Genomic DNA, 21,838 nt, shown 5'->3' on the forward strand with positions numbered 1-21,838 from the left:
ACTCCAATGCAGATGTACAAGAAACAAGGAAAGGATCAGGCACTTACATTTCTATTTTTCTGAGTTCATTATATGCATTCATTTTTACAATGAAGTCTTAATGTTAAAACTCTGATTATGCGGCTTTCTGTTTCAGAGCTTCTAACTTATGATTTTTTCAAATTAAAATAATGTATTAATGTTTCCTCCAATTACATGCTAATAAAAGACTTAATTCAGTTTGCATACAATTAATGCATTTGTTGCAAATGTATCCCATAAGCTGTTGAGTCTATTCTAGATAATCTCTTCAAATAATTTTTAGTTAAAGATTTGCATTCACATCTTTGAGTATGAATGAAGTTGAAGAAGTCTGAGATGATACATTCTGTCAATCATAATACATCTCCGTGTATACGATTAAAACAAAAACAGAAGTTTAGCTTGCATAATTTGGAGGGAAGTATATGAAGAATCACGCACATCTCTCTACAGGACATCCCCTGTTAGGTGTTTTAATTGCTTCTGTGAATAGATTCAAATTTCTGGTATGATTTGATGGGTCAGAGTCTCCCCGAATGCAGAACAGTGTAGAGAAGGAGGCTGTTGACCTTGAGGCTGGTGAAGTTCACCCGATACTGAGCTCAGTAAAACCTCGTTGGTACCATTCAAACTGAAATTCTCCTACCCACAATACTTTCATTTCATTATTTTGTGGGCCTTCCATATCACGAATCAGGGAACTGAAATTTTTCACGGTGAATAAAGAGTGTAAGACAAGGACTGGAGGGATTTATTGAGAAAAGTCAAGGTTAAAGGTTTTTGCAGTTTAATGGAATTTTGCAAGATTGGTCTGTGTTTTGGCCTGAAAAGTCCTTGTCAACATACAGTTTCTTTTTTAAGTTTTGCAGCTCAGCTCTCCTAGGATTTTGTCAGCAGACCAGAATGTAAAACTTGTGAACATGATCCAGGTGGCTGACTCAGGTACTGACATAAGGAAAGAAGAAAGGACAGGGCTGGGATGTGGGCCCCATGTAAGAGACACTGGGAGTGGGGCAAAGAGGTGAACAAGTGGCAGTAAAATGGTGAGGCACAGAGAGGAGACGCTGAGGGGAGTTGGGTGGGACTGGGAGTAAGGGTTGTGGCGCTGTGCAGGAGAAAGGGAGGTTGGCAGGGATTTGCCAGTCCAGGTCTGGATTTGTACCTCGAGTACAATGTTCAATTTTGTGCTCCTCACTGTTGGAAAGACACTGAGGTCCTGGAGCATGTCTAGAGAAGGGCAACAGAACTGTGAGAGAACTGAAGCACAAGTCTAATGGAGAGCAGCTGAGGGAGCTAGGATTGTTCAGTCTGGAGAAGAGGACGCTCAGGGAAGATCTGACCACTCTCTGCAGCTGCCTGACAGAAGTCTGTGGTGACGTAGAGGTTGGTGTCTTCTCCCAGGTAACAGCGATAGGGTGAGAGGGAATGACCTCAAGTTGCTCCAGGGGAGGTTCCAGTTGGATATGAGGAAGAATTTCTTCTCAGAAAGAGAGGTGAGGCAGTGGCACAGGCTGCCCAGGGAGGTGGTGCAGTCACCGTCCCTGGAAGTGTTCAAGAACCGTGTGGATGTGGCACTGAGGGACGTGGTCAGCGGGCATGGTGGGGATAGGTTGATGGTTGGATTAGGTGATCTTAGAGATCTTCTCCAGCCTCTCACCATTAGACTTTTTCTACCCTGGTACTTGAAGTAGAAAACAGGTTTCCACACCTGAGCGTTCCCCATCTGAAGAAAAGCCCTATGATCTGTCCTGCTTGAGCTTTTGCCTGCCTCTCCCTTGTGCCAGTCCCACACAGAGGGCATCGAGCTCTTGCTGATCTTCCTGCACTATTTGCTCACATTCTCTAGAGGATTCAGTGGATGTCTGTAAGCTTCTGTGGTACAGTTCCTGAGCTGGGGTCTTTTGTTCTTATTTAGCTTTTTTATAACTGTGAAAGTTAACGTTCAAAAGCCTATTGAGGGTGAAAAGCAAAGCTGCCTTAAATAAGGAAAGATTTCAGTCAACACTGCTCAGATGAATCAATATTTTATTTTATCTTAGTAGTTCATTATGTTACCCCTTCCCCCCATAACCACACATCACTCACATCTCACTCTGAAGCCAGAGTTATTAATTTCCTGGGGAGCACTTCTCTGACTCTCATTATTGCAGCATCTGAGTACTTTGCAAACATTAATGAATTTATCTTCACAATGCACTGATAAGGTGAAATGACATTATACACTGGGGAAAATGCAACTCTGCAATGTAATGTCAATAAGGGACATTTAATTTAGGTGCACAACTTGAGATGTTTGTGCCTCAGTTTCCCAGGAATAGCATTTGGTTGCACTTCCTTTGTTCTGGAGTCAGTAGGAATTGCTCTGTGATTGCACAGAACAGAGCATAGGTGTTCCCTGCCCTGCTCTTAGCAAACAAGGAAGGCACAATTAATGACTGCCAGCACACAGTTTGGTGATTGTTCTTCCCTGGCATTGTGCACTGAGGCAGGGAATCCAGTTCCTCAGGGCAGCTTTCAACATAAGAAGCATTTACTCTCCCAGCCATTACCTTGCTCTTTGGGCTGTCCGCTAATGGCAAGGGAGGGATGCAGCAGGTTCTTTCTTGGCCTGACTTTGACTCAGTGGACGTGCATGACCGGTCCCTGTTCTTACACTGAATGAGGCTGGAATACTGTTGATAAAACCTGAAGTGTGCGAGTTTATTGTTTAGTGTGCCAATGCATGGACAGAGCAGAGCCAGTGCTGACTTTTGCTCTGTGGGGACAGATGGACTAAAAGGGCTCTAACTGCTTCTTATTGATTCCCGTCTTTTCTAGCTGCCAGGGCAATCTTAGTGCTGGAGCAAGGACTCCTGAAGCCAGAGAGAAGCTGCAGTTTTCTTTGAGAAGAATCCTTCATTGCATCCCTGGGCTGCCTCAGGGCTCAGCCAGGTGAGCCGAGTGGCTCCATGCTGTCCAATGAACCTGTAGCTGGGCACCTCCCATCCTCTGTTCCTGCAGGGCTGAGCTCACAGCTCAGCAGACTTTTCTTTAATAGGAAAACAGGGACAGGAAGATAAAGAGACAGTTTTCATATGCATGAATATGTTAGGCTCCATTACCTTTCAGTATTAATGGCGAGTCTCACTCAATCTTGTACCCACAAAAATCCCACTGTAAGAATCCAGAGTCCACCTGATCCTCTTCTGTGCTTCTTTCTGCTTTGCATAAGGCTGTTCTTTCCCTTTTTCCTCCAACAGTTCATTTTCATATTCAAAGGCCAGTATAATCACATCGCACTATGGCAATGTCTCCGGAATTACTCTGAGCTGAGGCTTGGCCACTCTAAACATGGCTTAGTTCATCTTAGCCATGATATAAGAAAAGAATATTTGATACACCTGAAACTGTTCTTACTGCATTTTAGCTGAGCTGAATCATTCAGACAGATCTTTATTTATTAAATCCACCTCTCAAATGTGCAGTCACAGCGATTCTTATTCTTTTTCTACCCATGCTGTTTCTTACCTGTATTCAAAAAAAAGCCCCACAACAACCCCAAAATGACAAACCAGCCTTTTTAAAGCAGTGCTCTTTGCTTGTACTGCTTTACAAATCCTGGGACAAGTGCTGGGATGTCTTGGTGTCTTGAAGTAAAGCTTCCCATAGGGTCAGTGGGTTTTGCCTGAGGAAAAACATCACATTTCTGGGCAGTAAATGAGAGTTTTTACTAAGCTATTAAAATAAATAGTGCATCTGAACATAATCTTACTTGACAGTATGACATGTTTTCAGATGCTGACGTTCGAGATTTCTCATATTCTTTTATATGCGTTTCCTTCTGGCTTACCTGCACGTCTGTCTATGCCAGTGTTCAAACCCAACGAAGGAAGGAAAATGAGCTGTTTAGCCAATAGCAGTCTTGCTAGCTGGGTAACGCAAAAGGGAAGAAAATAAGACACCTAATGATCAGTGTGCTAAATCCTCTCTAAAGCTCCAGACCTGTCATGTAGAGCTAAATCCCAGACAGTGCCATTATCAGTGCCAGGTTAGCACTGGAAGTGCCCCTATCTCTCCTTCTCTTTCCTTCACTCCCCCCTCCAAAGCCACTGAAGTTAATTCATCATGTTGACACAGAGCAGGGCATTATTATTCAGAGTTGCATAAAAAGTGAATTTACATTGAGCAAAACCAATAAGCCGCACAGCTCTGACATTTAATTTTCCTGTAAACTCTTCCTATTGAACCAGGCAGGACTACGTGCATTTTCAAATGAAATGCAGAGTTTGCACCACAATAACCTTGCATAGATGAAAACCAATAATTTGGAAGTTACCACGAGCCTATTTCCTGCCACCTCCCTCCCAGTCTAAAATTTTTATGGGCTGTATTTCTGCTTGATGCCATGTTAAATTTTCATGTATTTTATTTTCCCCTCCAGTGTCAAAATGACATGCAAAATATTCTTCTTTTAGAGGGGCTGCTATTTATGACTGGGTCACTGGTTGGTAGCCCCCATTCTTTCTGAGGTTGCTTTTTCCTTTGATGTCAAACCCTGGGGCTGAAGGTTGATAAATAAATAAGTGATGTCCCTTGAACTAGACACAGTCATAATAAACTCTCAGATGTAATGTCAAGTCTAAGCTAGTGTTCTCTTCTACTTTCTGCTGTATGCTGATCAGCTCCCCAAAGCAGAGCAGTCATATTTCAGAGCTCACTTTATCTGCTTTCTCTTCTTACCATATTGAATGTCTGATTATAGGAGAGGTAGTAAATGGCTCCGTTAAAAGAAGGTTTAACCAGGGAGACGTAGGTCAAGACATAAGCTTACTTTCCATGGCATATGATCGTGCATCTGCATTTACGTATCCATCCATCCAAATTTTGAAAAGATTTCTCTATTCTCAGAGCATGAGTTATTATAATTTCATACAAGAAGGTACTTCAGGCAGACTTTGAAGTGACAGACATTATTCCAAGATGAATATGTGCTCTAAAATGGTTGTTCAAAAGAAACCAGCAAACATTTCAGTTTTTTGCCAGGTAGGGGGGACAAAAGGATCTGGCAAGACACACACAGATTCTCAAAAATGCACCTTTCATGTTTGTTTATTGTACCAATATTTTTACTAGAAATTCATTGTAGACTGTGCTGTTTTTGTTACAAATTTATGCTGTGTGTTGGTTAAAAAAATCAACAGTATGGGTTACTGTTAAATGTATTAATGCACTTTTGAAACTGAACTGTTAAGAATTCAGAAGGTACTTATGCTTTCCCACCATGAGTTTGTGGGCTGGTTTTTCTTTTTCAAATATAATCAAATGTTTCTTTCAATCTTAGGTGCTTGTATGGGTCTATTATAACCTGTCATTGTGAAATTAGATCCTTGTGCCATACTTACAAATTATGATTAGAAATGGTACAAAACATTCCATGCAAAGCTGGCATAGAAGTATTTTTATTTTTAAATACATATTTTGATGGGAAATTTAATTCTCACATGAATAAAAAAAAGAGAGAGAGGAGAGAAAATACCATATATGTGTTTATTCATTTTTTCCTTTTTCTTTCCTCTTTTGTCAGTGAATGGGCATGCTGGTATAAATAAGGGAAAAAGGAAAGAAGCAGAAAACTTAGCCACCATTAGCCATATACACAGAAAACCTAACATAAAGGTGCAATTCAAATTTGCAATTGCCTTTTATTTATTTATGTATTATGTGTTTATGTATGTCTTAACCATGTGATGATGTATGATTCAAAAGAATACATTGAATATATGTTGGTGGAGCAGCAGCACCTGTCTGAAAGCTCTTTATCCTTACCCATCTTCAGTTTTCAAAAAAACCCTGTGTTTGTGAATTGGATTCACCACGTCGTGGAATCAGAAAGAGTACTGTATTGACGTACTTCAGTGTCGGTTATTTCCTCTGTGCTTTACAGATTTAGACGAGCCAAGAAGTCTGGTGACAATACAGAATATGTGGATCTTGGGCTAGGCTCATCTAGGCTTGTCCTACGTCAGGTCAGCTGAAATTCCCCTAGAGATGGGCCAGAACTTAACGAGTCAATCATGAACATCTCCCTGCTCTGTATCCTGTAGCCCTCTCAATCTTTACAGTGTTTGATGAATGTTAGTATATGCTGAATATTGAGCCTGCTTTGTGATGATTTATTAGGGACTGTTTGTTTAGCTGGGTAATAGTGTTCTTTGCCAGAGGAATGGATGATCTAGCATTTAGAATGTTAGACTGAGCTGTTCCCATATGATTTTCTTCAAAGTCATCTACAGCTGATGCAACATCAGTGCTTTCAGTGCTAGAGTACAGGTGGTTTTGAGAGTAAGATGCCTGCTTGCATCTTTAATGCTGAGCCACCTTTCTGAAAGTGGCCTAGACATCAGACGTGCAGGGCACGCATGCTTCTCTTTATTTACAGTTGGTGATTTCCTTTCCTGAAAATCTGACCCAATCAACAAATCTCTGTAATACAGCACCATTTTGTAAAATATCTTCTCTTTTGCACCCTTTTTCTTTTCCTACTTGAAATATTTACATTTAATCAAGCAGAATAATGTGAAAGACCTGATTTCAGCAGCTTCACAAAGGTATACCCTTTTCCTCCAGCGTTTATTACAGAGCACACAGAGCTATTTGCTTGGTTGTTCTGTACATTAAGTCTTTTTTATTGTGTATGCTACACAATAGGAATAAGGGAACAGTTTAACACTGCTGCAGAGAAGTTAACCCCATGAACCTTGAGATTCCTGCAGCTAGAGAGAGCTCTTAGTGTGACTCCTTTGTGTTTAGGGAACGTTTAGGTGTGGTACTAAGGGATGTGGTTTAGTGGGGTGATAGTGATGGTAGGTGGATGGTTGCACTGAATGATCTTGGTGGTCTTTTCCAACCGTGGTGATTCTATGATTCTGTGATTCTAGATGTTGAAATCGTCATTTTCAGTGTCCCAGGCTGGAATTAAGGGTGGACCTTCAGATCTCTGAAACTCAATGAATAGAAACAGCCCTGCGTAAAGGATGAGTTAGTCTCGCTCCAACACAGGCATTTAAATCAGGCCACAGGAGCTGGGCTTCAGGGAAGCCAGGGAGCTGGGATGAGTAAGTCAGATGTCAACATCCACACTGTGGACACCTCGAGGCAGGTGAGATGCTGTGGAAGATCCTCCTGGGAAAGTATACCAGCACAAGATCGATCTGGAAATGGAATTGGTTTCTGCTTTTTGCCTGTTTCTATTGAGAAGGAAGAAAAGGAGCTATATTTTCTTCCTTCTCCTAGCAGTTACAGAGATATCTCACAGAGTTGCAGGGGGTGGCTTAGGAGATGTTACACTGGGGTAGCACTGTGTGCAGAGAAAAACTTCTGGCAGGAGAGCTTGCAATGGTTATAAAATTTTCATATCAAAGGGCAGATAGTTTTACACTGTTGAGCGCTTCCTAGGCATAGTGCTGCATGTGATTTTTTGGTTTAGAACTTGAAAAAATATTAAAATATTTTTTGTTGTTTTGGGTCTCATAAGATCCATAAAGAAGAAATGAAAGCTTACACCAATTAGACTTAAATCCATCATATTTCATTAGGAAAAAAAAATCTTTTCAAGAGGACAGTGAAAGGTTCTTTTCACTGAGGGCTATTTTGGTATCACTCTCTTGACCCAGCTGTTTCACTTTTTTTTTTTCTTTTTTTGTGTTGCAACATGAAAGCATGAAAGATGCTCCTCCTCCAAACTCAGAGAAGTTGGGCTCTTTTTGTTCAAACAGCTGGCAAAAATAGCATGTTTCAAGCTGTCCCGTAAAATTTCAACATCAAAGACTACCTTCAAAAGGCTATTAGTAACTGGAAAGAAAAAACTATAAGGGAAATATTTATGTAGCTAGACCTCGACTTACCACTGTTAGCTTTCCAGTAGAAGTAAATGCACAGAGCACATACTTGTATATGCAAGGTTTCCTGAAGGAGACTTGAGTGGCTCAGTTATGTGTCCCATCATCAGATAATATAGATTTTCATGTAACTCAAGTGGCAAAAGTCACTTCCTGCATCTGTAAAATAGCGCTGTGATACCATGACTGGAAAAAAAATTGCCTTTGTAAGCACTGATAGTACAGTAGGCACCCAGAAAGCCATCTGTGGAATATTTGTTGTAAAATCAAAGTATCTAACGGCATGCTGTAATTCCTTAAAATGACCTCAGTGTCACAATCTAGTGTTAGGTTGTTGAAGAGAATTGGCAATGTCCTCTGGGACTTGATAACAGTAACCAGATGTTTAATCCATTTAGAGCTAATTGACAACAGTGAGAAAGTAGGTTTATGTATGGTGTAACTGCAATAAAATAAGATCTAACTCATAAGTAGTGTATGGCTTAAGTAATAGCGTAGGAGAAAATGTAGCAAAGGAACTCCTACTTTATAAATGCTACTGGATCCAATTTCAACCATACGAAATCTTTAGAATTCATGCAAGAGTCTTCTCTCCACTCCTAACGTGTATTAATGATCAAATTCTAATCATCCTCGTAGCTGCTAAGTCAGATTGATCCTTATAAATATGCTAGCTTCTTCTCAGAGCTCCACAGAGATGAGTGTTGGAGGGGAGAGGCTTATTCTGAAGCTTCTCATTCTCCAAGTGGGCAGACAGACAGACAGACACACGTCTGTGCACCCACGGGAACAAGAAGCAACCAGAACAACTGCTGATCAGGCTTCTCTCCCACTGGAAATGCTTTCAAAATTATTTGCTAACAGTAGCTAATGAAGAGCAAAATTAAGAAATTAAGTCCCTTGCACAACTGATGGAGTGTAAAGGACATTCAAGAGCTAGTGCTTTGTAGTTCTTCTGATGTCCTTCAGAAGAACTTATGTCAGTTATAATCAGCCTGTAGAGAAGCCCTGTCTGTCACAGCTTTTCCAGAAAGGTCATGGGGCTTGACATTACTGGAGGGCATGCACACTTCAAAGCTAGAAAGTCTCACATCAAATGACTTTTCCTTTACACTCTGCTATTTTTCATCTGGGGTTGTTTTTTTTCTCCGACCCTTTCAACACTCACCCTTGGCTATTCCAGGGACTGCTCATAATGTGACCACAGATGCCAAGGCACTAGACAGCCAAAGGCAGAAGCAATGTTATGTGCCCTCTTCAGAATAAGTTCTTCCCTTGGCCATATTCACCAAGGGAATGGTACAAAGTGTTTTGTACCTCTATTTTTGGGACAAGGAATACAAAGCCTTTTCTCCCTCTCCCTTTCATTGACATGTGCCAGCTTTGACACGTGGATAAAGAAAGTTGATAAAGATAAGTGAATTAACTGCCTCTCCTCACCACGCTAATGACAGTAGCTTGTAAGCTATCATCTAGCCCAGGGCTTCTCTGTGTTCCTCTGTTCGTGGAGGGAGCTGGAAGGAGACATGGAAGGATGCAGCCATTTGAACTCCTGTTAGACAGCAGAGGGAAAACTGGGATTTCAAAAGTTAATGGTGAAGTAAGGAACCTGGGGATGAGGGAACAGTTGCTGTCAGATTTTCTTCTGTATAAACACTGATTCCTCTGCATATTTTTCATGAAAGTAATTATTTCAGCTTCTACATGACTCATACTTATGCATGTATGGCAGGTCTACACTCTGTCAACAAGGCTGATTCTGTGCAGCTGAGGTATCTTGAGGGTAGATTTGACTCTTTGGAGTCTTAGGAAAGCAAAGGGTGTGCACCTTTGAGGATAATTGTGGAAGAGGATGTGATTTGTTCTTTACTCTGCAAAGAGGAATCCATTCCAGAGAGTGCTAAAGATCTAAGTATAGAGGGAACATAAATATCAAAGTAACTGCACTTGGAATGTTATGAAGAATGATGGTAACTGTGGCTTGCATGTTCCAAGCTGGGAGAAATAAATCACACTGGACAATATGGCACATGCTGAACAAGAACATAGAATTCTCGCTCGAAGGAATCTTAGTTCTGGAAGTTAATCATCTTTTTATTAGCATGCCCTGAAGGTTTTGGGGATATAAATTTTGCAAAATAACAGCTGGATTGTAGAAATAGGCCATTGAATTAAGAAACAAATCACACAAACATGAAAACACAAAGCTCTGTATCAGCCTTTGTGTAGTCAAGAACAGTACACCTGCTTCCTGTTAAGAGGCATGCTTGAATACTCTCAGAGTGGCTAACCTGGGGGAAGCAGTGGGTGAAGACCTTGGTGTTAGAATTAAAGGTGTGTCAATCTGATCCTGAGACAGTATTGAGTGAGAACTTGTGCAGTTTCCCATTGGTTGTGAAAGTCCACCTCATGATCAGGATCACAGGCTTTGACAGGCTGTTGTTAATTCAGCGTGTGATGCAACAAGAACACTTCAACTAAGAAGAGAGGTGGAGAAATTAGTTTTTCCTTTTTGCTGGAAGACATCTGGTTGCCATTAAAGTACCCTTTGCAAGAGGCAGTTAACTCACAGGGAAATCACACTTTGGTGGGTTTTAAGTAAAGAGCCATTGCTATCTTGTAAGGCACTTGTAAAACCCTACAGGACAATACTGAAAGTGTCAAGGCTGAGTTTCGTTGATTGAGGATTCATCAACAATAATTGGAAATGGAGGTACTTCGAGTGTGTCTTGTTTTCCTCTTTTATTTTCTGCAGAACCAGGAATAGTTCAGCTGAAAATTCTCAGTGGTGCAGCTTTTTCTTCTTTCCAGAACAATCCATACAGTAGAAAAGACAGCCAGAAAAAAGAAACAAGTTTGTGTGCTTCATGAGATGTAGCTGGTGTGTCTTTCACCTTTCTCCTCTTTCCATTACAGTGTTTTCAGTATTTCCTAGTCTTCAAAGGAGAGCCAGTGAGTCTTAACAGTAATTGAGAATATACCCATGTACGTAGTGTCCTAACTTTGAATCTAGGAAATGAAGTTTATCTTCAAAGTTGAGTTCTAATTTTTTTTTAAATCTTAATCAAAGATCCAACCTATTTGTAACAGATAATTCCATCAAATACTGCAAATGGCTCATCAAATATTGAAGCACAATATGTTTTAAAATTCTTATTTTGGTGAAGAGTACTCCTGAGAAAACTAAGGGGAGAGTTAAAGAGTAAAGTGAAGTTAAAATGAGTACAAAACTCATATACTAAGAATAGATTTGGGATTATTAAAGCTTAATGCATGCCTTGAAATGTTTTTTTTTTTCTTTTTGCCTTTACCGTCTTTGTTTCTGCTCACAGTTTGTATGTTTTTCCCTACTTATTTACAGTTGGCTTATATAAAACAGGTGACAATACTCTGGTTTTACACTAATCAGCCCAAGGTCAGGAGCTGACTATGTGCCCACATTTTCCATTCACATGTGCAAAACTCCACTAATCTCTCTTAGTGCCTAAAACTGCACTCGGTGACTTTGGAGAGTATGGGTTGGTGAGGCAGAGCTCCTTCAGCTACCACTCAGTATGTAACCTCTCTTGTCCATGATAGGTCATAGAATCACAGAATGGTTTGTGTTGGAAGGGACTTTAAAGATCATCCGGTTCCAACCCCCTGCTATGAGCAGGGCTATCTTCCACCAGACCAGGTTTCCCAAAGCCTCATCCAGCCTGGCCTTGAACACTTCTGCATTCACGCTATCAGATATCCACAGTTTCTTTGGGCAGTCTGTTCCAGTGCCTCACCATTCTCAGTAAAAAATTGCTTCCTAATCTAAATCTACCCTCTTCAGTTTAAAATCATTACCCCTTGTCCTCCTATCACTGCAGTGATAAAGAGTCCCAGAGTCCCTCCCCAGATTTCTTGTAAGACTCTTTAGGTACTGGAAGGCTACAGTGAGGTCTCCCTAGAGCCTTCTCTTCTCCAGGATGAACAGCCCCATCTCTCTCAGCTCGTCTTCCTAGGAGAGATGCTCCATTCCTCTGAGCATCCTGGTGGCCTCCTCTGGTCCCACCCCAACAAATCTGTGTCCTTCTTGTGTTGGGGGCCCAGAGCTGAACTAAGTGCTGCAGATGAAGCCTCAAGAGTGCAGAGCATTTGGAGAGAAACACCGCCCTCACCCTGCTGGTCACTCTGTATTTGGTACAGCCCAGGACACAATCTGCCAGTGTACATCGCCAGCTCATGTTGAGCTCATCCACCAGCAACCCTAAGTCCTTCTCCTCAGGGCTGCTCTCAATCTACTCTTCTCTCAGCCTGTATCTGTGCTTGGGATTGCCCCAGCCCAGGTGCAGGGCCTTGTGCTTGGCCTTGCTGGATTTCATGGTGTTCACTGGGTCCCATCTGAGACTGTCCCTCTGGATGGCATCCCATTCCTCCAGCAGATAGTAAGAATTACAGGTAATACGGAATACAGACAAATGTATTTATCACAAAAAGCCTGCAAAAGATTTTCCTAAGCTAAAGACAACAAAAAACAGGTACTTCCAGGAGAATAGGAGAATACATTTCGGCTTAGGTGACCTTCATGGCCATGAGGCAGTACTGTGATGGCTGGACACGAGCAGCTTTTCAAACACCTGACCATGAATTTTTGTTTTCTCATCTTAGAGCTACAGAAGATTTTCCATGATTTAACTATGATTGGAATTTGCAGAAATTGGTATTAGTGTTGAAAGAGTGGTAACTTCGGAAGCTATATATAATATATATATGTTTGTTTTCTAGTAATAATTCTGCTCATAATTGCTATCTCAGGTGGAAAAATGGCAGGTGAAATTCAGTGCTGCTAATTGCAAAGGTGCATACACAGGTACACCTGAGGAGGGGCTCCAGATTAGCTAGTACCACTCACAGATTTGTATCAGACAGCTCTTTAAAACTAGTGTAAAGCTCAGCAGCAGTTGTAAATGAAATAGAATTATAGATGGAGTTGGGAATGGAGAAGAAAGAGGCAACATTACTGTGCAATGTGAAAATCTATTGCATAACCACGTGTTGGTGACTACATGCAGTTTTGTTATCTTCTCTTCAGATCAGAATTAGAAGAGGGATGTACACCTCAAGGTACACTGTTTATCAAGCATAGAGTGTGTCTTCTGTGCAGGGAAAATGAAACAGACTCCAATTTCTCAGTTTGAAACAGAGATGCCAAGTCCCCTGGTCTTACATCAACTGGTGATTCAGGCTTGTAATGTGAGGTTCATCTGCCTGAACTCTGTGCAGTGTTACTGGATGCAAGCAGATTCTGTCTTTGGAAAACAGTCATTGGTATGATTTGGCTTCCAAACACACACAAATAAGCCTTGTTAAATCTCTCTTAACCTATAGAATCTGTCAGATAAATACTTGTTTTGCATGCATCTCCTTTACACAAGAAATGAGGTATTCAATATTATAGAAAGTTTGCTTGCTCTGTTTTCAACACATTTACATTTAAGCCATAAGTGATGCCCAGAACCTTGAAGCATTTGGTTTATACAAATTTACTGAGTTCTCTGAGTAGAATTTTGTGGCCGTATAGTCAAGAAGATATTTACTAACAGAAGACAGTAGGAGTACACTGTGAAAGTTTTTGAGTGCTAGTCTTTGTTTCTTTCCCCATATGCACACTACTTCCTACGTCTTAGAATGGGGTAAATTACCCTGAGAGTCCTATCTAAATAAATAAATATTCAGCAGCATACCATTTATTTTAACCACAATGCCAGAATTTATAAGCAAAATGCTTTTATACACTATGGGTAGCATTTACATGGAGATGGAAGGGAAATGTGAATAAATTGTAATTCACAGCCCAAAACATCACATCGCAGTTGCCTAGCTCAAAAAGTCTGTTTAGCATACCTTCACCATTAAGATATTAATAAAAATATATGCAGAGAATCCACTGAGAGTGCAGATTCCATATCCCCAAGTGCTCTGATTTTAAGTGTACATCAGAAGAGGTTTTACAAGCACTGAACAATCTGGAGTTATATAAATACAATTTTGTTAAAGAAGAATTTGAAATTGCAGCCCTAAATCCACAGACTTTTTGTATATTTCATTTTGAAATGTACTGTAATAAACGATATGGTGTCTGTTTACACATACTCATTTTTTTACTCTGCCTGCCTTTCTGTTAGATAAATCTTAAGGGGAATAACAGGAGTCCCACAGCAAGTTTTCGTGATCAAACTTCATTATGAGTCTAACTCTATTTAAAAAATAGTAAATCAATTCACAATTCACAAATAATTGCTTTCATTTAGGAGAAAACACCTTAAAAATATTGAAATTTCTGTGAGATCCTGCAGTGTTTTAAGGTCTCTTTTTAAATGGAAATGAAAGCATAGCAGAATCCGAGAACATTGTGCTTGTGTACCTAAAAACTGCTGTGTCTAATAACATAACACCAAGCATCTTTTGTTACAGAACAGGCAGGAAAAGTGACTGTCCTTATAAGGCTTCCACCCAAATGTCAAATACAATTCTTGTTTTCACAAACTTGTCAGCATTTGTTCAATGCCAATGTGTTATTTATTGGTTTGACTTCTTTATCTTTTCTTCAAGCCCGCATTTGTGATAAGTTTTGAAAGATTTTCATGAGGACGTGTGAAAATGACTCAGGTAGTTTGGAGGAAGAAATTATGCTGAACTGGAAGCTGGAGGATAGCACACTCTATTTAATATGCACAAGAGGAGTTTTAAGAGGATGATCTCAGTGTCCTGTCTTCTGAAGTTGGTTATGAATCTTCAACAAATGCTCTTTTATAGAATGGAGAGCTTAAATACTGTGTTGTCTTTGGGTCCTGAGTGAGACGTTACTCATAGCACTGTTTTGAGACTATACTGGCTTTTTACTTCTGATTTTTGCATTGACTTTCCTCTCAATATGAATAATTAGTATCAGTGTGATTGGGGCTCATTTTTTATAATGTTTTTTGAACTGAGGTGAAAAATACTTATGTGCATTTGAAAATATTGTCTGAGGACTTCTTGAGTGATTCTGAGATGGTTGGGTAACACTTTACCAAGTCGCAGGCACTGCACAGAACTGACTGTCAGTGTACATATTTTTTTATACTCCTGAGATTTTTTCCCTTTTCAGTTTGTGGCAGTACCCTTCACTGCCAAGCTGTTAGAGAGCGTGGCTAAAAAGACTGAAGCACAGTTAGGCAATCTCCCTTTGCTAATCAATACAGTTTTCCTGTGAAGCTTCATCTGACTTTGTAATCAACAGGTGTAACATTAAAGCATGAGTCTTGTACCAAATCACAGTTCTTTTTCTCTTGTTTTCCTTGACAGAATCATGAATAAACTGGCAGACCAGCAGGACCACATGATACCATGAAGAGAAGCTTACAGGTCCTCTATTGCCAACTGTTTAGTAAGTAAATTTTTATATATATTTATAAGAAAGGAATCAGAATTTTAAATAAGAAAGAATTATTTATGGCGCACACAATTCAGGAAAGCACATCACCTTGTGCCTTGTACCTGGAGGAACCATCAGGAAGTTAAATTCTCTTGTTTACTGAGATATTTGGAGATGTATTTTAAAAGAAATTGTAGTGGCAGGTGATTCTGCAGAGTGCATTACAAAGGTAAGTGCGATCTGCTGTGCCTTGAGACTGTGAACACTCTCAGAAGAATGAGAAGTAGAAGCATAAGATGGTGATTAGAAGAATAATGCATCAACCTTATTGTAATCATGGCTTCTGTATAGTTCTCTATGGAAAAATGGGGTCCATCTGACCAAGCGTATCTGGTGGTGGTCTTTCAAAGAGATCTATGAGTGAGGGAATGGAGCCCCGGGCTGACATAGCCCTAAATGCTGTGTCAGTTCCAGAGATGACTTCTTTTGTTCTTCTGATTTTTAGAAGAGTTCATGTAGCGTGAAGGTCCAGTGAAAATACTTTCAGAAAGATGAAATTTAGATAGTGCAGATAAAGGCTGTCTCTCCTATCCACAAGCGCAAAGCAAGATTTTACATGTTAGACAGTATTGTTGTGTTGAGCGACATGGTTTAATGAGAACTATTGGTGATGAGTGGATGGTTGAACTGGATGATCCTGTGGTTCTTTTCCAACCTCGGTGATTTTATGATTCTATGATTAACACGGTTAGTACATTTCTGTAGATGGAAAACTTTCAGTGTCAGCATCATAATCAATTACATTTTGTTCAAAATTTTAGAGGATAAATAAAGTGAGAAAAGACAAAATATGAGTGTAATCATTTCATCAGTAAGCTTTGCAAAGAAAATTGCTACTTTACAGGAAGAATTGTAAACAGTTTTTTATGCTGTGTTTTCAATTCAGCAGAACTTCTGACTTCAGTGTACGTCTCTTATTGCACATTCTTTACGGATTTCTCTTATTCTGTTCCAAGCAAAACAAAAACCAGAAAAACATGCTTTGTATACATAGGATGAACAATGCAAGAAATACTGCTTTTATGGCTATGTATGACAATTAATCTAACAGGTATTTTGTAGACTTTTACAGAAATGCAGTTAATGCCATATATTTGTTTTACTCACTGTTGTTAGGGCATGAAGTAAGAGATTTGTTTTGCTAGTTTGGCTTCTTTTGCAATTCTCATATACGATATTGCCTGTGATGTAGGAGATAATCAGTTCTGTTTTCATGATGTTGAAAAGGAGACTCCAAAGGTGCACCCAAGATTATTCTGCTCTAATAAGCATACTCCACATTGAACCAATCATAGCACCGGGTCTTTCTGAGATTGTTGGTTGTTGGGTATTTTAATATCGTGCTTCCCTGTTTGATAGCACTGCCCATTGCTATCCCTCCTGCTTTAAACAATATTTTCAGGGTAATAAATTGAAGATATAAAACCGAGGAATGCTTAGAATGAAGAGGTAAAGACTGAGCAAACTAAATGTAAAAGATTTTGATCACGATACTGTGAACTCCATGACTTAATTTGAAAGGATGGATTATTTCAATTGATAGATAAACAAGCTGCATTTTTTCTCTGCGTGCAGCAAACATGCGCTAAGTGTAGCTATCATAAACAGATGTAACAGCTATAGCTCTGTAGCATATATTTTGGGCATTTGGAATGAGTTTCCTCTCTGATTCATTTATTGGCTGATTTGTAAGAAGCCTGTGGCAAGCTCCATCAAGTTGTTTAATTCTTATTAAATCAGGTTTTTTTTCTTAGTTGCCCTGTAGGTGTATGATTTAAGCTTACTTTTTCCCCAGTTACACCACCATACTTAAAAACAATCTCAAGGGTGTGCATTTCGCAGCAAAAGAAGTATTTCCTGTAACATGTATTTATGCTAGATGAAGTGCCCGCAGCATGGTCTTATCTATTTTATTTGCACAAAAGAGGGAAAAATTGCTACTACTATGCAGAAGGGGGAAAAGAAAAAAAAAAAAAAAACACTTCTGAAAAAGGGTCAAAAGATCATATTGTACCTTGGCCTAATATACTGATGTCCTGTGCCTTCCTTCCTCACCTCCAACTACAACAAGTGGGTCTGTGATGCTGAGTCTCTGATACTGCGTTTTCATCTCATCTGGTATTGTGTGAGCAACTAATTGAGGCTTAGGCTTGTAGAGAGACGTGCATATTCTTACACATCCAAAACTGGGATGGCTTGAATAAAGTGTTGGTGGTTTTTGTACAAACAGTGATCAGCTGCAGAGGCAAAAACAAGTTGTGTGAGAAGAAGCAGTTTCATCCCCAAACAAGTGCAATGCTATGAGACTTGTTACATGTGTGTTGAGTCCCATCTGTGCCACTGGGCCAGTAGTGGCTATGCCCTTCTGTGTATTCATTTCCACCTCTGTTCATTTGTACTGTATTGAGCTGTGTGTCTATACAGTGAGACAGTGGGACCCTCATATGCATGAGGACTGTTAGGCTCTGGGGCTCAAGGGGAAGATTTACTTGATTTATAGACCAGTAGGAGATGTTAGCTGCATTTTTTTTAAAATCAGGCCCATATGTAAATAAGACTTAAAGACACTAAATGTAGCATCCATCCATTCAGTGAATTCTGGATGAGTTATGTAATCAGTTTACTGCCATCCATATTCCCCTGCCGTGCTTTCCAAAAAGAGCATATTCTATCCATTTAATGCTGATCAAGAATAGTATGTGAAAATGGCACTAGCAGCAGCTGCTCTTTTGAATGTGGTTATGACTGGCTTGAATCTGATCCCAGTTGTCAAGAGATAGACTTTGTGAAAATGGCAGCGCCGCATTTGGCCCAGGTCAGGGGCTCTGGGCAATGCTGCTTTACCTCTCGTTATTCATTATTTATGAATCAGTAACTAAACGTGTGATAGAACTTGAAGGAAGTGTTGCTTTCAAACTATATCTTCAAAGATACTACTTAATATGAAATCTCTGAGAAATTTTGGAAGAGGTTTCTTAGTGAGAGCTCTTTGAAGTCAGCAGCTAGATTGAGCTGATGAGGACCAATTAAAGCAAAACATGTGTCCACAATTTGCTGCCATTTGTTCTAGGCACATCTTTATGGATGAAGTTTGTTGCCTCTATAATGATGAAGATGCAAATGCCTTTCCCATGAGGCTGAGCGATCTCCATTTTTTATAAAGACCTAATGTGATGATTTAAGCCCTACAGCATGAGCCACAATATGTCTGCATTTTCTGTACTAAAACATGCACATTATAATTTACCACGCATGCACTGTTGACGGAGAGGATCCAAGTTGCATATAAACTAGAGAAAATGTGGAGGAAGGTAACTGGTGAAGCCCCTGGCACACGCACTGTGCGTGAGACTTTCTTCTTCAGACATTTGTTTTCCCGAGAAGTGGAAGGACTTTTATTTTCTATTTACTTACAGCACCGGGGTCTGTATGAGGACCTGTCACCATAGCATCTGGAAATAAATGCCAGCCTGAGTGTTTCTTCATGCCATTATCACTTTGCGCGTTCCCAAGCATCGCTCTTTCATCACCGAGGCCTGGCGCAGTGCCCGGCAATATCAATAGAGAGAGCTGCCTGTGTGCAGACTCACAACTCTCGGTAGCAAGCTGAGCAAAAATGGCAGTGAGTGGCTGTGCCGTGTAACACAGCCTGTCACAAACCCTGCATCACTTCGCTGTGGGTGCAGCTCGCCTTCCTCCCTCGTACCCGGCAGCCTGGCTGCCGTTCTGTTAAAACTCTTGCAGGGAAGTTCACCCCGCAGCAAGGGTTTGCACAAAGGCTGACTCCAGTCCAGGGGCACTGATATTTGAGAAGCGATGTGAGTATGTCAAAGTCATGTAGAAGCGAACACCCAATCCACCGTGCCTTCTGAGAGGTGCTGGGCACCACTGTCCCCCAGTGACTACTGCCTCTTACAGGAGCCAGCAGCATCACTCCTGTTCTATTGCTGAGTAGTGTCTGTGAATAACTGTGTGGCTTTAATAAGATGGCACACACTGATGCTTGTAAGCAAGTGGGGAGGCATGGTAACAGCATAAAAAAGACTGCCAGAAGCCGGGGAATAACCTTTTCTATGCCTATAGTAGATAAGGCATGAAGAAATGGATTTATAAAGCAGCAGGGAACTTATCATTAGGCATCAGCCCGAAGTGCTGCAGCAGGAAGGACGCTGAGAGGCTGGAGCAGGCTGGTCAGGAGGGTGTTAGAGGCTCTGCTGCCGAAGCACCTAATGGAAAAAAAAGCATCTCTCAGGGGAGACGGGGGTTATCTAGATGATTGGAAAAGCTCCCATCATCCTCTGACCCTGTGACCATGTGGATATTCCAGGTACTGTGTCCTCAGTGTAAATGAGCCTGCTTGCTTCAGCAGAGCTCTCTCAGTTTGCACGAGCCATGTATAATTAATCCGTGTGATAGGAACATATGGCTGACGTATGCTTAAAGATACCGGGGATCGCTTGATGCAGACTGGGAGAGAATCTCTTTCTATCATTCGTGGGGATTCGCAGAGAGAAAAGAAAATAGCATTTTGTAGTGCTCTGCTAGACTGGTAGGTGATAGCTTAAGCAAAGAGAGCAGCGGGGGAGTGGTTATCTAGGAAGAGAGTCCATCTGTTTTGCTTAAAAATTAGAAAGGTAAACAGCCTCTGGGTATGCAGTGCTTCGTGTACAAAGCTTTTTGGGATGCTCACTGGGTCGCAGCATTTGTATCTGTGAGTCACGTGGCTTGGTAACAGGCTGCCCATCGGGCAGCACACAGCAAGCGGTACATCTACACGTTCTTTTCCCACTGTTCAATCAAAGGTTGTTGTTTCTGTTCCTTAACAAAACTTCTGCCTTCTTGAAAGAAGCTGCTGCTTTCCATTTCCTTTCTGAAATCCTTTCCTGGGAAACAGACCTTTTAACGAGAGCTTTAAAGGCAAATTAACACACCTTATAAAAGAAAGCAAATGAAATGTATGTCTTCTTATCAGATGCAGGCTCCAGCACCCTTAATGTGCCCCTTGGTGGGATTTCACACACACAAGAGGCAGCATGTCCCTGCTCACCAGCTGCATAAGCACAGCTCTGAATCAGATGGCTCTTGTGATTGTAAACCTGAGATTCTTCCCGAGAACAATCTGCAGTGTTTGTTTTAAATCTGCTGGTTCCATGAACTGTCTTGTCTTTAAATACATTTGGGTCACATTCCACAGAACACACAACTCATTGAAGAGTCTGAGGCACGTGTATGAGGGATGTCCTGCCTTGTTCTGCCAAGAGCAGGTACTGATTTAGGAAAACGGGCCCCCCTGAGCAACTGACACATTGTGAAGACTTCTCCACTGCTCTTGCAGATTTGGTGAAACATAGAAAGATCGTAGAATCGTTAAGGTTGGAAAGGACCAGTAAGATCACCAAGTCCAACCGTCAGTTCATCACAGCCATGTGGAACAGGCCTGGGGCTATAGAATTTCAGGTCATGGCTTGAGTCCTTCGCACTGAATTTGGGATAAAAAGCCAACAGGCAGTTATTATGTTTGCTCACTCTATTGGCAGGTAAAGAATTCATGCTTTTGCACATGTTGTTTGATAGTCTGATTATATTCTTGGCATTAAGTAACTTCATTTATATGCTGATACTGGCACTGCGTGTGGTAGAACTCTGTAGACTTTTGAAAATTAATGAGAACACACATAACTTCCCAGTGTTTGTATGCGTCAAGCATGCATTTTGGTTTATAGCAACAGTGTCCATGACCATTATGCTCAAAGACCCCAAGATATTAAACACGTATGCATAATGTGGTTGTTTATCCAAACTGTGAAAGGCTGCAAGGATTCGGTTTTAAAATTCCCTTCACCCATGTTAAAGAAAGTATTTGATAGGTCAAAAATGAATCCCTAATATTCTGTACATCCTTTGTTGTGTATTATTTCTGTTTTGGACCTGGAGCTACCTCCATTATAACACAATGTACCTGTCTAAGCTTCTGTTTTAGATTCATCGTTGTTTGCCTGAAGCCTAGAGAGAGGCTTTAAAGGGAGAGTGAGTAGACAGGAGTACAAATCTGACTTTTCCCTTTTTTCCCTTTCAAAATTCTGTTCATCTGCCTCTAAGAGAAATGAAATTTCAGGAACAAAGACTTAGCAGCTTATGCAACTTCATGTTGTGTCCCTGAGACTCAGCATCAAGGCAGCGGGGAAAGAAATGTTACTGATATGCAGACAGCTGCCTAGTGACCATGAAATAGTGGTCCTGTTGAGTTCACTGGCAAAACTCCCTCTGACTTTAGCAGGGTTGGGATTTTATTCCTGGCTTTCATGTCACCAGCTTAGCTTAATGTTGCATTATAAACCAAATACATCCTGTCAGACACCTCCTTCCACAAAGCCTTCTTTTCTTGCTGTCTGTCTAGGAGACATTGGTATGTTTTTGACAACACTGCAATCAGGCTGTAATCTGGCAAATGCAGTTGAATATGTAAATAGTGCTCTTAACACCGGGCAGGCTA

The 21,838-nt window shown here is 40.7% G+C and overlaps 1 protein-coding gene across 5 annotated transcripts in view; it reads left to right on the top strand.

Annotated features, from left to right (window-relative positions):
* The window catches only part of TMEM108 (transmembrane protein 108), a 161,631-nt gene that overhangs the window by 62,103 nt on the left and 77,690 nt on the right, over positions 1-21,838 (top strand). For all 5 annotated transcript variants that reach the window (XM_004939451.5, XM_040695883.2, XM_015281752.4 and 2 more), the window contains one exon: positions 15,216-15,297. In XM_004939451.5, coding sequence (XP_004939508.2) covers positions 15,258-15,297 — 40 coding nt within the window. In that variant the 5' untranslated portion in view covers positions 15,216-15,257. The remainder of the gene's footprint in view (positions 1-15,215; positions 15,298-21,838) is intronic.

This window comes from Gallus gallus, chromosome 2 (genome assembly GCF_016699485.2).
Source record: "Gallus gallus isolate bGalGal1 chromosome 2, bGalGal1.mat.broiler.GRCg7b, whole genome shotgun sequence".
In the NCBI taxonomy this organism is placed as follows: Eukaryota; Metazoa; Chordata; class Aves; order Galliformes; family Phasianidae; genus Gallus; species Gallus gallus.